The sequence below is a fragment of the Talpa occidentalis genome, unplaced genomic scaffold, assembly GCF_014898055.3.
Source record: "Talpa occidentalis isolate TD23 unplaced genomic scaffold, MPIMG_talOcc4v2.1 talOcc4.4, whole genome shotgun sequence".
In the NCBI taxonomy this organism is placed as follows: Eukaryota; Metazoa; Chordata; class Mammalia; order Eulipotyphla; family Talpidae; genus Talpa; species Talpa occidentalis.
This window is the reverse complement of record NW_023604295.1, coordinates 65,583,775-65,599,024: the sequence shown is the minus strand read 5'-3', so window position 1 is coordinate 65,599,024 and position 15,250 is coordinate 65,583,775. Positions and strand designations below refer to the sequence as shown.

The following is a 15,250-nucleotide window of genomic DNA, read 5'->3' as shown; positions in this document are numbered from 1 at the left end:
AGATAAGAAAGATCTGATCATAAACTGGAGAATGGGGCCTCCCTTGTGGCGCAGGGGTTAAAGACAGTGCTATCAAGCAACTGGCAGCCACCGCAACACAAGTTCAATCCCCAGCCAGCCAGGGAGCTACCCATATGGTGCAGCAGACCTCTCCTGTCTCACACGCTGCTCCCCTCAGCAGAGTGTTTCAGTAGATCCACCTGTTCTGCTCCCCACTTTCTCTGGTGAATCCTATCACCCCCCACACCTCTGGCCTGTACCCCAGTTCTTGTATGCATAAATGAAATAAATCTTAAAAAAAACCCTGGAGAATGGTTTAGAAAAATTGTTTTTTCTGTAGCTCATTTTATTCATTCACTCATTCATTTTTATTGAGGTAACAACATCTGTTTACAACACTGTTTTTGATTAAGAGATGATGTTATTAGACCATACCCACCACCAAGGCACTGAAAGTCCTCCACCATAGTCCATATGAAGTTCATTTTAGAGTCATTTAATAACATTTAAATAACATAGCAAGCTGTACTGAATACTACAGTGTAGTATGTGACAGACCTACCAAATTAGTACAGTTGAACAAGAAAGCTTAACATTTTCTTACTAAATATTCTACTTAACAGCAACAAGAAGACAAAAAAGAGGGAAGCAGAGAGGGAGGAAAGAAAAGAGAGAAAGGTCTGCCCCTCACTGCACTGTAGAGTTCATAGAGTTTACTATAATATTATTTAAAATCCTATTAAAAGACTCTAGAGAGAACTGCATTAACTATTTCTTCTAAACCATTATCCAATTTGTGACCTTATTTTTATTATCTACCTTAATTCCAGGCTGGGATTTTTTTTTTTAAGTTATCCACAACCTAGCATTTGTATTTGAAGATTTAGTTATAGCAATTAAAGCAGTTAGGTGAAAAGGGCATTATACAGAGTGAAAAAGTCAAAATCTGCAGAAAATAAAAGCACAAAGAAAACAAAGTGCTTGCTAAGAGAATAAACTGACAGGGAGTATTTTAAGCCTGAGGAAAAAATAAGAGTTATGACCAATGATGTGAACTTAAATGTTTAGAGAAAGAAAGCCAGAACTTCATGTTTCCCAAAACCACAACAGGAAATGAGGTACAAGACAAAACGTTTGTATTGGAAATTAGAATGGTATTTCTGACAAGGGAATATAAAACACAGTGGAAAACGTTATTAAGGGGCCTCCCCAGTGGCGGAGGGGTTGAGTGCTGGGTTGCAAAGCTGCCCGCAGCCTCTGCAGCGCCGGTTCGATCCCCTGCCACCGGGCGAGGGTCCCACATGGCGCACAGACCTCTCCTGCCTCCCACAGCTCCCCTCAGCAGTGTACTTCGTCACTCTGCCTGTTCTGCTCTCCACTCTGGCTCTGGTGAATTCTCTCACCCTCCCGCGCTTCTGACTGTACCCAGTGCTTGTACAAATAAATAAATAAATCTTAAAAAAAAAAAAGTAAATGCCAAGAAAGATAATTAAAAAAAAAAAGGGTTATTAAGGATCGTGGTGGATTTCTTTGTATAGCTGTTTATCTTACTGGAATAAAAGTAATGATATATTGTTTAAAACAAAGTAGTAAAAATAACTATTTTGCAAAGACAGGCATGCAAGGACTTGCACTGAAATTTCACATTATCACCATATAATGAAATTCTTTATTAAAATGTGCACATGTGTGTCCATACACACACACACACACACACACACACACACACACATTAAGAAAACAAAATACTCTATAAGGTGATAAATGTAATAGGAAAACAATAAAATACTCTATAAGTAACAAAATACCCCATAAACTATAAACTAAAAGGCAGTTATGTAATATCACAAGGCTTCACAGTAGAAAATAATGTTTATTTATTTTTATTCAAGATTTATTTTATTTATTTATGCATACAAGAGCTAGGGTGTAGGCCAGAGATGTGGGGAGAGAGGGGGTGTTGAGAAGAATCACCAGAGACAGAGTAGGTTGCAGAACAGGCAGATCCACTGAAATATACTGCTGAGGGGAGCAGTGGGTGAGACAGAAGAGGTCTGCAGCACCATGTGGGTAGCTCCCTGGCCAGGGATCAAACTCATGTTGCAGTGGCTGGTGATAGCTTGATAATGCTGAGACTTAACCCCTTGCGCCAACAGGGAGGCCCAGTAACATTTATTTATTGTAAGCACTTATAACCACTTTTCTAAAAACTTTCTGAGAAATTCCTTCAACTGGATTTTTTCTCTGCTATAGCTGAAATTGCTCTCACAAGGTAAATACCACTTTATTCTAGCTTTTGCTCTTACCTCTACAGTTCTTCTTATTTGAAAGCAAAACATAACCACTTTTACAGGAACAATGGTAACTTCCAGGTGTATTATCACATATCTGGTTGCAACCTCCATTGAAATTTGAGGGATCTTTGCATTCATTTATATCTAAAAAAAGAGAAATAAATTATTTTTTTTAAAGATTTATTTTATTTATTTATACAAGCACTGGGTACAGTCAGAAGCTTGGGAGGGTGAGAGAATTCACCAGAGCCAGAGTGGGGAGCAGAGCAGGCAGAAGGACCGAAGTACACTGCTGAGGGGAGCAGCAGGCGGCAGGAGAGGTCTGCTCGCCATGTGGGACCCTCGCCCAGTGGCTGGGGATCGAACCGGTGCTGCAGAGGCTGTGGGCAGCTTCGCAACCCAGCGCTCAACCACTGCACCACCGGGGAGGCCGAGAAATAAATTATTTTTAAAGTATTGCTTTTTTAGGAGGTCAATCCATATGAACCAGATATGTTTACTATACATACCAAATTCACATGTCTCCCCTTGCCAGCCTGATTTACAAATGCAAGTGAATGTAGCTTGGCCATCTATGCATTTTTTAAATCCATCTTCATTGCATGGCTGAGGATTGCACTGGTCTGGAATGGCTGAAGGAAATATACATGAATTTAATTGTAGCACATGCCATGGTAAAATAGAATTATATGCCCTTTAATAAAAATCCTGTGTAAAAGTATGTAATCAATGAAATTGACTGTAATTATTTCCTTCAAATAATACTTTTTCATTAAAAGTGAATCCACTGGACAAGACTTTATAATTATTTTGCAAATGGAAACTTCTTGTGTATATTTGCAAATATATACAGCACTTTAAAAGTATGATTTAGATATATTTTCATATTTATGCCCTTATTTGATCCTAAAAACTACTCCATGAGGTAGGCAGAAGAAATGAAACTATTCTCAGTATCAACAGAAAACAGAATTTGGAAATTCCCAACTTGGGCTTAGATAGAGTGACAGGGACCAAATTTATCATCCTGCTTTAGGTAAACAGAACTTTGGTTAATTATATAAAACAGTAGTTTTTAGACAGTGGACAACAGTTTGCAAAGTAGTGATTCCCAGCAGAGGGAAATTTTCTTCATAAAATGTCATGTTGAGGAAAACAGCAGCATTTGCATCTAAAAACCAAATTTTTCTAAGGCATTTTGAGAACACCTCCTTGCAAGGCATACAGCCTTTGAAGGGCTCATTTATTGATTTTTAAAAGTCAGTTCTATTATTATGGACATACTTTACTTGAAGGTTATGGTTTTGTTTTGTTTTGTTTTAATTATATGGTAGAGATGTTTACCATTGACACAGCTCCTTAGATCAGGATAAACATTAGCTTTTTGAAGGGCAGTAGTGGCGGATTTCGCTCGGAAAGCACCGACACAACCTGTAAATACAAACAGATGTAATCTCCTTAGTAAAGGTAAACACAATTACTTGATCTGAAATAATGCTAGAAATGACCTAGAGAGGTAGACTATGCTTCTGTGGATTTACAGGATTCAGCATTGAAAATGTCAATCCCAAAGTTTTCACTCATCTTTTATAAAAATTAAAAATCTACAAGCAAAATTGTGAAAAGTACAGAATCATGAAAAATGAGTTTATGGAAGCTTCTCTTTGGATAATTATCTTAAACTAGAAATGAAAAAGGAACTTAGATTAGCAGAAAACATTATGGTTACATAAATCTATCTTATTAACTCTGTAGCAAAGACCAAAAGTTACCTTCAAATTTGTAGACAGGGGTCTGATATAGAAAGTATCTATAATTAAGTCAATAGAATGAGTTAGTGTTTCTGGTTGCTGTAGACGACTTCTAATTCTTTTAATGATTCATGGGCAATAATGTATTAATGTTTATATAATGTCTTAATATTATAAATCAGTTTAATGTCATTAATTTTATTCTCATTACAATCTGGTAAAACAGATATAGCACTCTGGCAGAAATAACAGTTGAAATAATAAAGAGAAAAATACTTAGGGCTTTTAAGTAACTAAAGTTGATTTAGTTCCAACAAATAACATTTCTTAATCAGCAGTGAAATAGATATAGATAGAAAGATATAGATATAATCAATCACTTCATTGTATAACTAGTGACCAAATTACTGAAAAGGTAGTTTATGGTTATTTTGCTGATTAACAAATGACCCCAAACATTAGTAATTAGTAACACAAAATAATCCTTTTTCCTTTTCTTTCTTTTTTTTTTTTTTTGAGCATGATTTGTGAGTCAAGTATTTGGAAAGGGTTGGGTTGGGCTATTTGTCTCTGCTACATGTGGAGTCAGCCAGAGTGTTTGGGACTGGAAGATCCACCTCCAAAATGGCTTTTCACTCACATGACTGACAGCTCAGGTTCCTTGGCATCTCTCTCTCCATGTGGGGTATCATGCTTCTGGGCTTCTCCAAGGGTTGAGTGTCTCTTATTATGTTGGTCCTAAAGTGGTACTTCTTTCATGGCAGCTAGCTTCCAAGAGGAAGAGAGCAGAACTTGCCAGGCCAGTTAAGAGGCATTTTGTACTTCCACCATATTTTACTGATCAAAGTAGTCCCAGGTTCCACCCATATTGAAGGCATAAGGAGAAAGGACAGAGTCATATAGTAATGGGGTATGTCAAGGTGACATTACAGCCATCTTTGAAAATGTAATTTCTCAGAGATGATTTAAAGGCTCATGTGAAGTCAGTTTGTGTATTAGCTTCCTACTGTTGTAACAAATCATCACAATCCAAGTAACTTAAAACAACACAAATTCATTGTTACAATGATAGTATCAGAAGTCTAAATTTCAGACTGGCAGGGCTGCATGCCTTTTGGAGACTTGAATAAGGAATCTGTTTCCTTGCCTTTTTCAGTTTCTAGGTCACCTGTGTCCCATAGATCTATCCTCATATCACAACCAACTGTTGCTTCATCATCATATATCCTACTACCAAATCTGGTCTCCTACCACCCTCATACAGGATGTTCATGACTACATTGGACCAACCCAGATAATCTAGGGTAATGCCGCCATCCCAAGATCCTATATTTAATTTTCAAAATCTTTTGCCATAAAAGGTAAAGTTCATAGGTTTTGCAGATTAGGATCTTTGGGGGTTATTATTCATCCTACCGTGGTGGTTTAGAATATTTTCCCATAAAAATAATACCTTACTTACATCAGAGTGGTCCTTCTGGATTGTGATTTCTAAGAAAGTCTCACTTTGTAGTTCTCAACAAATTTGACCATGAGTAACAACCAAAATTGGTGTTCCTTTCGGCTAGAGATCTAGGTGAAATGTTTCATGTGGTGATTACCACCGTGGGCCAGATGAAAAAGCAGGTTTAACTCATACTGCACCTTAGTATACACAGGTCTAAACTAATACATGTATGATAATGTTTTCATGGAAATGTGCATTTAAATTTTATTGTGGACAGCCCGCTGCATGGCAATCTACAAAGTCATGCAATACAGAGCCCTTACTGTTCCAGTTCACTTTCTCACTGTGCAATAGGAATGAGGGAAATTGAGAGAAAGTGTAAGGAAAGGGAGAGTTGGAGGATGCCTCAGCTTTAGTAGCCACAAGTAGATTAATAGTCTCTTTTGCTTTCCATTGAACTAATGTCTATACTTTTTAATATATTGTTTTTTCTTATTACTCAGGTTATGCTCTATCTTACTTGACGAAACTTTCAGAATTATTATTTTAAATATTAAAATCTGACGTCTTACTGCTGTCTCAGCAGTCAAAACCCCAATTCACTCACACACATACTAGGTCAAGCCGGCCTTCAGGCTACCCATGGATTTCTCACATTTTTGGTTGCTTTTCATTTTGTTTTGTTATTATTAATGCCTGGAATGTCATTGTTGCTCTTGAGATGATTTTTAAGAAGAGTGAGCAGTCTGAGTTAATTCACCAATTTTTCAAGAACTAGGAACTAAAAGTTATTTCTAATGTTTAACATTCCTCCCAAGAAGTTTTTCTGCCATTAGCAGAATCACACACTTTATCAGGTGATATTTTAAAGGTCTATATAAAATGATAGAATTAGTCTATTTTCTAGAAAACCATTCAGCTTAAAACCTTATGAAACCCTGAGTATTTCTGTCCAAATTCCATGTTTTATACCAATTCATGGATGTGTAGATGAATAGGTATGTTTTTTATATGTCTGATACTCTAAATCTAAACACTGCCCCAAAAGTATGGATTAGTATTAGTGCTTTAAATTCTTGGGTGCTGTTATCTCACTGTAAGGAGCTTCCTGCAGGAGCTGTGGTAATCAGCAAAATCGTAGTTAGTTTTACCAGGATCAGGACTATGAACTATTTTAGAGTCATTGAACTATAAAATACACACATCAAGTGACAAATAAGTTTCTTAGGTACATTACCTTTTTTCTGTTTTCAATAGTGAGACTTATCTCATATGTGTTATAAAGGACCCAAATATAAAATGTAAGTATTAAATAATAACACTTGAAGTAAGTCTGATAAGGTAAAAATTCTATCAGCAAAATATACCTATCTGATATTTCCGACAGATCTGAAGTTAGGAAAAGTATATATTAAATATAACCTGAAAAGTCAAATAACTTGCTTAACCTGACACAGTACAAATTTTTAGATCTGGGATGAGAGCCCGCATCTTGTGTTTTTTTCTTAGTATTTGGGTTTGCTACCCAAATAAGATAGCCAAATAAGATAGACAAAGAGAAAGAAAAGATGGGTAGAGCCTGAAAAGAGAAAGTTGCGAGGGATAAAAAAGAGAGGAAAGGAAAATATTTCATAAGGAACTCTCCAAAACACATAATGTTGTATTAAAATACTATTTATCTTAAAAAAATACTATTTATCTTATTTATCTTTATCCAAATATACTCTGTGGTTAAAAGTAAATATCTTCTGGAGAATTAATCCTGCAGAAACATAACCTCATTATATAGACCTAACAATCAAGAACTAATATGAAATTAAGTGTAAACTCATAATTTTAATAGCCCAATATTATCTATTTCCACTGAAAATATTTAAATGCCTACCTAAAATTAAGATGAACAGTCTTGACCTTTTCCTCCATTTTAACAGTGTAAACTCTTACTTTTTGCTGAGAAAGTGAGGAGTCATGTGCAACTTTCCAAAGAGCTCTTATTCATAGGCGTACATCTGTACCCCAGCGCCCTTTCAAGATATCACTGTTATGTTTTAGAAATGAGATATAATCTCTCTACTACTGTTTTTTAAAAAAAGATTTACTTTTTACTTCGGCACTGCTTAGGCTCTCAAATTGGCTGGGATGTTAGTGAGGTAGAAAGATGGAAGGATGAGGATATTCTGAGCCTAAATGAAGAAGGAAAGTACAACTCTGTGGGCTGGACCTACAGAGAATACCATCAGAAAGAGCCAGACAATTCATACATTGCTTTTATTGTTTGAAAATGATGACAACTCTCCCAAAGGATAGTAGAATAAAATATTTCATTATTTGCTTAAAGCACATTGAAGTCTTGTTATCCTTAACTGATATTTAGTTGAAAGTGTCTAATCTATTAATGTGTGGAAATTCCACCTTACTCTATGACAATCTAATATCATATTCAAAAGTCAAACATGGATAAAGATATTGCAGGGAATGATGTAATGGTGCTCAATGGAAGAAGATGTTAATGATTTCTACAAATACTGAGGTGAAAATTTTCATAGATTAAACTCTGTAATACACAAAGATCTTTCCTTTCACTAAAAGGTAACCATAGCTCCATTAATAAAATAAGCCCTGGGGATGTAACGTAAATCATAATGACTATAATTTATAATATGGTAACTGTTGCTAAGATAGAGGATCTTAAAAGTTTTCATCACTTTTGGTGTGGTGATGTATGTTAACTAGACAGAGTAAGATGATCATTTCACAATATACACAAATATGCAATCACTATGCTATACACATGCAACTAATATAATATTATATGTTGATCTTTTCAGAAAGATCATTTTTCAGAAAGATATCACATGGAAATTCATATACTTATATAGATAATTCCTGGTGCCTAATTATAACTTTGCATCAGTCCACAGATCTTTCAGAAAGACATTAGAATGAAAATGACTAAAAGTTAAAATGCCACATGGTAATAAGAGGCCCATTCCAAATTTGTCTACATATCTTTAAATAATCAAGATTGCATATAGGATGAGATCTCTCAAAGCCAATGAAATTACTTGGTGGAATATATGGGTAGAGGGTTAGACTTGATCATATCTAAGTTCTTTTTCATTTCTAAAATTACATGACTGAGATCCTTTGAACTTACCTAAGTACTTTGGATAAAAATAATCCTAGAAAGAAAAGAAAAGAAAAAAATATATCTTAGCAAACTTAAGTTTCAGTATAGATTTAAAACTTACTTTTACTTTATAATTTGTTTTATATTAAAGATACAAATAAATTATATATAACTGTCATTTCCATACATGACATTCTTTCTAGAGTAAAATATACCATGGAATAGATAGCTAATAAGTCAATAAAATGCTTAGGTTTAAAGCAATGTTGATCAACTAAATTATGTTGCAAACCTTCAAATCTAAAAGCAGGTTCTATTGAAGATGTCAAATGCAATCGTATATGCCCCCTTTTGTCAATTTTTAATTTTCCATAATGATACCCATGAAGCATAGATCACATCACAAGCACAAACATCAGATTTAACATTGTATAACAGTCACATAATTTGAAGTGAATTAAAGTGAACATTTATCTTTTAGCATATTATGTAAATATGATTGCTTACTTATAAATTGGTTATGTACAAAAAATATGTCTGCAAATCAATAATTTGCACTAAGAAATGTACTTTACCAAAGGGAGAAAAATACTAAAAATGATTTCTGATAGTAAGATTCCCAGGATGGTTCACAAAGTCTTTTATACCATAATATATCTAATGTGTAGTAATAAAAGCAGAAAAACATCTTGTGAGACAGAGTGTTTTCACACAAAAACATACTCCAGTACAGAACATTACAAAATGCTCACTCCCACCTCCTGTCTCTCACAAATAACCTTCACAACACTAATCTACTGGTTTGTAAGGCTGGGCCCTCCCCCACAACCCATGTAATTTAAACAGTAGTGTTGTCATCTACAGAACAAAAGCCAGGAGAATATGCAACAATAAATGGGTTCAGAAGACAAGGTGATGGTGAATGGAATGTACTCAGGACAGTGGGAAGATAAGCAATAAGGTGGAATTTGGGAATCTGTGTAAAAAGACATCAAGGACAGGGAGTGATTAGGGACCAGATTGAAAAGCAGCACAAATCTTTTTTCTTTCTTTTCTTAGAGTAGGCATTTTTTTGCCTACTTTGTCTTCTGTCAGTGAAACCAATATCAAAATGAGTTGGAAGGGAGGAAGAACATAAATGAGTTTCTCTTCTCCACTATTTTCTCTCCTCTCCAATATGGTTGTCATTTGCTACTCAGAGACTAAGCTATAAAAACTTACATACAGTGTTAGAAACACATTCAAGTATTTATAAGCAATGTAATAACATGGTATCTCAGGGCTTGCATTAAAATGTTACAGCAAAACAAAAATACAATTCAAAGTAGGCAGGTGGAGTATGGGCAAAACAAGAATGGCAGATTATTGGTAGCAGCTAAAGCAGGGAAGGGGCAAGTCTTGGGTCTATTATATTGTTGTCTGTCCTTAGGCATATACTTTAAATTTCCATATCAAAAAAGAATGTGTATTTATGTATTTGAATGTATGCATACATAATGTGCATTTATATGTGTGTCTGTATGTTTCCTACACCAGTACTCTGCTATATAGTATTGAATAAAATATTATTATTGTATCAATTGCTTATCCACAACTAGCAACAGAACTGAGACAGAAACATTTTGATTCAGACCCAGAGAGTACTGAAAATGAATCATGGATTTGTTACCATCACTTGGAAAAAATTCCCATTGAAACCTAGAAAAAGGTGAAAGAGGTTTAGGCCTCCCCGGTGGCACAAGGGATAAGCACAGCACTAAGAAGCTATCTGCAGCCTCTGCAGCACAAGTTCGATCCCTGGCCTACCAGGCAGCAACCCACATAGAGCAGCAGACCTCTCCTGTCTCGCCCACTGCTCCCCTCAGCAGTGTGTTTTGGTCCGTCTGCCTGTTCTGTTCCCCACTCTGTCTCTGGTGAATCCTCTCACCCCCTACACCTCTGGCCTGTACCCCAGTTCTTGTATGTATAAATAAATATTTTTTTTAAAGGTGAAAAAGGTTTAAAGGGCCATCCCAAAGAATGCAAGTGACAATTGTCTTAGACAAGTTCTCTTACTACAAATTATTCTTGTTTGTTGCCCCAGTTCCAAAGGCCATGGCAGAGGTAAAGGAGGTAACTGGTATATGTTTTCTCCCTCATCTCCTCTTGGTTATACAGTTGGTCTCAGGAAAAATAATGAGGTGATCATAAAGGCTATTATATTTAAATTCTTACAGTCTCTTCATCCTCATTCTTAGAAGCACTATTTATACTTGTGCTGTCCACAGGACCTGTTAGAAAACATTCACCTATAGGAAAATAGAGGACTAGAGAACAGGTCTGGTGGTCCCATATTTCTGCTTGACACTAAGGACTCTTCATGATTATCTTATACTTATTCTTGACTAACTTGGGACAATTTATACATTAAATATACAAATTCTAATCCCAAGATTTATAAAATGGGCTCAGGAAACATCTCAAAGTTTATAGAATGATGTATACTCATGGAACATAGTGCTGCAATGACCACTTCACCCGGAATTCACTGAACACTTATTAAGCACCAAGTTCTGGATTAGAGGATCCTGTTTATTAAAATCTAGATAAAAATATCAATGTATAAATTTAATGAAGCACAGTGATGATAATGCAATCACTATTTCTCTCTCTCTCTCTCTCTCTCTCTCTCTCTCACACACACACACACACACACACACACACACACACAAACACTATATTTGAGATGACCAATCACTACCAAATTCTGGTTGGGAAAATATATTTACAAGCCATGAAGTCAATACTATTTGTGGATAATGAGATACAATGGAATTATAATTTGGTCAAAACACTTTGCTTTTGGCAGTAGCATCTTCCTAACAAGCCCACCTTACTGTGAAGGTATTTCCTCTTGAAATGCTTGGGAGGTTACATGTGGAAGATGACACACACAGTCATTAACTTTAAAAAGGAACGCAGGTGAAGACACTCAGGCTGGAAATGTTCTGCAGGTAATTGCATGTCTAAATATGCTCACTTAGTAGTTTTCAAAAATTCTTACCGTTTCGGGGTCATTTTCAAAGACCTCCCTGGCTTCTTCTTTGTTGCACAGTTCTTCAATACATTCTCTTTCAAGGTTGCCCTTTTTGGTTTCTTCAAATAGTGAGTTTGCACGGCGTTTCCTAACCAGGACTTGAGAAGCACGTTGCTTTGACAAAACTGAAACAAAAATTAAGTTTATATTTTTCATTTCTTCACCTAAAGCATATTATTTTGTTAAACAATGGGAATTAAAATCATCTTCTGCCTGTGACTTTTATTTAATTGTGTTTAAATGTCCTGGCATTTAAAATCAGTATGGAGGGACTGAGAAAAAATGCAAATACAGGAGCACTTTGGTTAACAATTCAAAGGGCAGGTTTGGAGTACAGCTACAGGACTTGTTTAATCTACACAAATTATTCAAGTTCATGTTTGAGGTCAAACATACCAGATGTTATTTAACATTTACCTTATTATGATTACATTGCAAAGAAGCATCTTGCTGAAAGGATTATGTCAAAAGTCATGTTATGTAAGAGAAACGGTCTCTTTTAATGGAAAACCTGCATGATCTTTATGGAGATAAGATAAATGCTTAATATATGTGCAGTTATTGCTCAATCAGCTATTTGAAAGATAGTTGCTCCATGAGAAAAGGAAGATGTTATGCAAAACATAAAATACAGAAGGTAAAGAGAAAAAAAAATAGTAGATTCCAAACTACATTAAGAATTTTAAACACTTGAATATATACAACAAAAATAACACAGTTCAGCACCAAGCAACAGATTGGAGGAGAATGCTGGCATCATGGAGTACAAAAAATTACATCCAAGGGCCTTCCCTGGTGGCACAGTGGTTGAGCACTGGGCTGGAAGCTGCCCGCAGCCTCTGTAGCACCTGTTCGATCCCTGGCTGCCAGCGAGGGTCCCACATGGCACACAGACCTCTCCTGCCACCCGCTGCTCCCCTCCGCAGTGTATTTCATCAGTCTGCCTGTTCTGTTCCCCGCTCTGGCTCTGGTGAATTCTCTCACCCTCCCATGCTTCTGACTGTACCCAGTGCTTGTCTAAATAAATAAATAAATAAATAAATAAATAAATAAATAAATCTAAAAAAAAAAAATTACATCCAAGTTTTGCAAATTAAAATCAAACAATATCTGGACCTACTAAACATAGAGCTTCCATATGATCCAGCAATTCCACTCCTAGGTATTTACCCAAAGGACACAGAAACATCAATTCCAAAGAGCACCTGCACTCCTATGTTTATAGCAGCACTGTTTACAATAGCTAAGCTTTGGAAACAACCCAAATGCCCAAAAATAGATGACTGGATCAAGAAGATGTGGTACATATATACCATGGAACATTACTCAGCATTCAAAAAAGATAAACACATGCAATTTGCAGCAACATGGATGGCACTGGAAGGGATCATGCTCAGCGAAATAAGCCAAAAAGAAAAAGAAAAATACCGGATGGTCTCACTCATAGCAGGAATCTAGAAAACTTAAATAAGGGACCAGGAAAATGAATATAAGAAAGTGAAAATCAAAATCAACAAAAACTATGAACCAGAGACACTTTTTGGGGGGTGGGGGGCGGGAGGGGAAGGATTGGGGTCAGAATGGGGCGTTTGCAATTGTATGGGGGAATATAAAAATAAAATTTAATATTTGAAAAAAAAAAAAAAAAAAAAGAATTTTAAACACTTGAATATATACAACAAAAATAACACAGTTCAGCACCAAGCAACAGATTGGAGGAGAATGCTGGCATCATGGAGTACAAAAAATTACATCCAAGGGCCTTCCCTGGTGGCACAGTGGTTGAGCACTGGGCTGGAAGCTGCCCGCAGCCTCTGTAGCGCCTGTTCGATCCCTGGCTGCCAGCGAGGGTCCCACATGGCACACAGACCTCTCCTGCCACCCGCTGCTCCCCTCCGCAGTGTATTTCATCAGTCTGCCTGTTCTGTTCCCCGCTCTGGCTCTGGTGAATTCTCTCACCCTCCCATGCTTCTGACTGTACCCAGTGCTTGTCTAAATAAATAAATAAATAAATAAATAAATAAATCTAAAAAAAAAAAAATTACATCCAAGTTTTGCAAATTAAAATCAAACAATATCTGGACCTACTAAACATAGAGCTTCCATATGATCCAGCAATTCCACTCCTAGGTATTTACCCAAAGGACACAGAAACATCAATTCCAAAGAGCACCTGCACCCCTATGTTTATAGCAGCACTGTTTACAATAGCTAAGCTTTGGAAACAACCCAAATGCCCAAAAATAGATGACTGGATCAAGAAGATGTGGTACATATACACCATGGAATATTACTCAGCATTCAAAAAAGATAAACACATGCAATTTGCAGCAACATGGATGGAGCTGGAAGGGATCATGCTCAGCAAAATAAGCCAAAAAGAAAAAGAAAAATACTGGATGGTCTCATAGCAGGAATCTAGAAAACTTAAATAAGGGACCAGGAAAATGAATAACTATAAGAAAGTGAAAACCAAAATCAACAAAAACTATGAACCAGAGACACTCTATGGGGGGTAAGTGGCGGGAGGGGAGGGATTGGGGTCAAAATAAGGGGGTTGCAATTGTATGGGGAATATAAAAATAAAATTTATTTTAAAAATAATAAAAAATAAAATAAAATAAAACAATAAGCCAATCAACACAGGGATATGTGAAAGGGTTAAATATAAAATAATACAAATAACATAATATAAACAAAATCATAAGAAGATCACTACAGCCAAATACAAATGACAAATTAAACTGAAAAGCTTTTTAATACAAAAAGTTTTTAATTGGATTTATGCCTATTATATTTCCAAAATATGTCCCACTGGTGATGGGAATATATACTCATTTTAAGATGATTTAGTAGTATCTACAAATTTAAAACACACATACTCTTCAACTCAACCATTCTAGTTCCACATGTATGGTGAATCATATATGCTGGAAATATCATGTAAAGAGTATTTATTGAAACACTGTCATATTAAAAAAAAGTTAGAAAAACCTAAATAACTCTCAAGAAGAGTAAGAAAGAATAAGCCATAATGCACATGGTGCTATGGAATAATATGCAACTATTAAAGAGAAGATAATTTTGCACTGAAAATCTCCAAGATATATTATTCAATTAAAAAAGGAAAATTTGAGAATGCCATATCAATAGCATAACAATATGCTATAGGTTTGCAGATATCATAGATGGACAAATACATAGAAAAGAGTTTGGAAGAATTCAAATTACTAACTGCAATCTTGTATATTTAAAGAAAAGAATGGAGAATATGAAGTTTTGCTTTTATCATTTTGTATGTGAATAGAATATTATTTCTTTTCTTTTTTTTTTTAAAGATTTATTTTTATTTATTTATTTATACAAGCACTGGGTACAGTCAGAAGCGCGGGAGGGTGAGAGAATTCACCAGAGCCAGAGCGGGGAGCAGAGCAGGCAGAAGGACCGAAGTACACTGCTGAGGGGAGCAGCGGGCGGCAGGAGAGGTCTGTGCGCCACGTGGGACCCTCCTCCGGTGGCCGGGGAGCAGCCGGGGATCGAATCGGCGCTGCA

The 15,250-nt window shown here is 36.0% G+C and overlaps 1 protein-coding gene across 1 annotated transcript in view; it reads right to left on the bottom strand.

Annotated features, from left to right (window-relative positions):
• PROS1 (protein S) overlaps positions 1 to 15,250 on the bottom strand; it is a 53,261-nt gene that overhangs the window by 22,783 nt on the left and 15,228 nt on the right. Inside the window, exons 2-6 of the mRNA XM_037525683.2 lie at positions 11,666 to 11,823; positions 8,650 to 8,674; positions 3,639 to 3,725; positions 2,804 to 2,926; positions 2,307 to 2,438 (exon numbers count right to left, since the gene is read on the bottom strand). Of these exons, the coding sequence (XP_037381580.1) occupies positions 2,307 to 2,438; positions 2,804 to 2,926; positions 3,639 to 3,725; positions 8,650 to 8,674; positions 11,666 to 11,823 (525 nt within the window). The remainder of the gene's footprint in view (positions 1 to 2,306; positions 2,439 to 2,803; positions 2,927 to 3,638; positions 3,726 to 8,649; positions 8,675 to 11,665; positions 11,824 to 15,250) is intronic.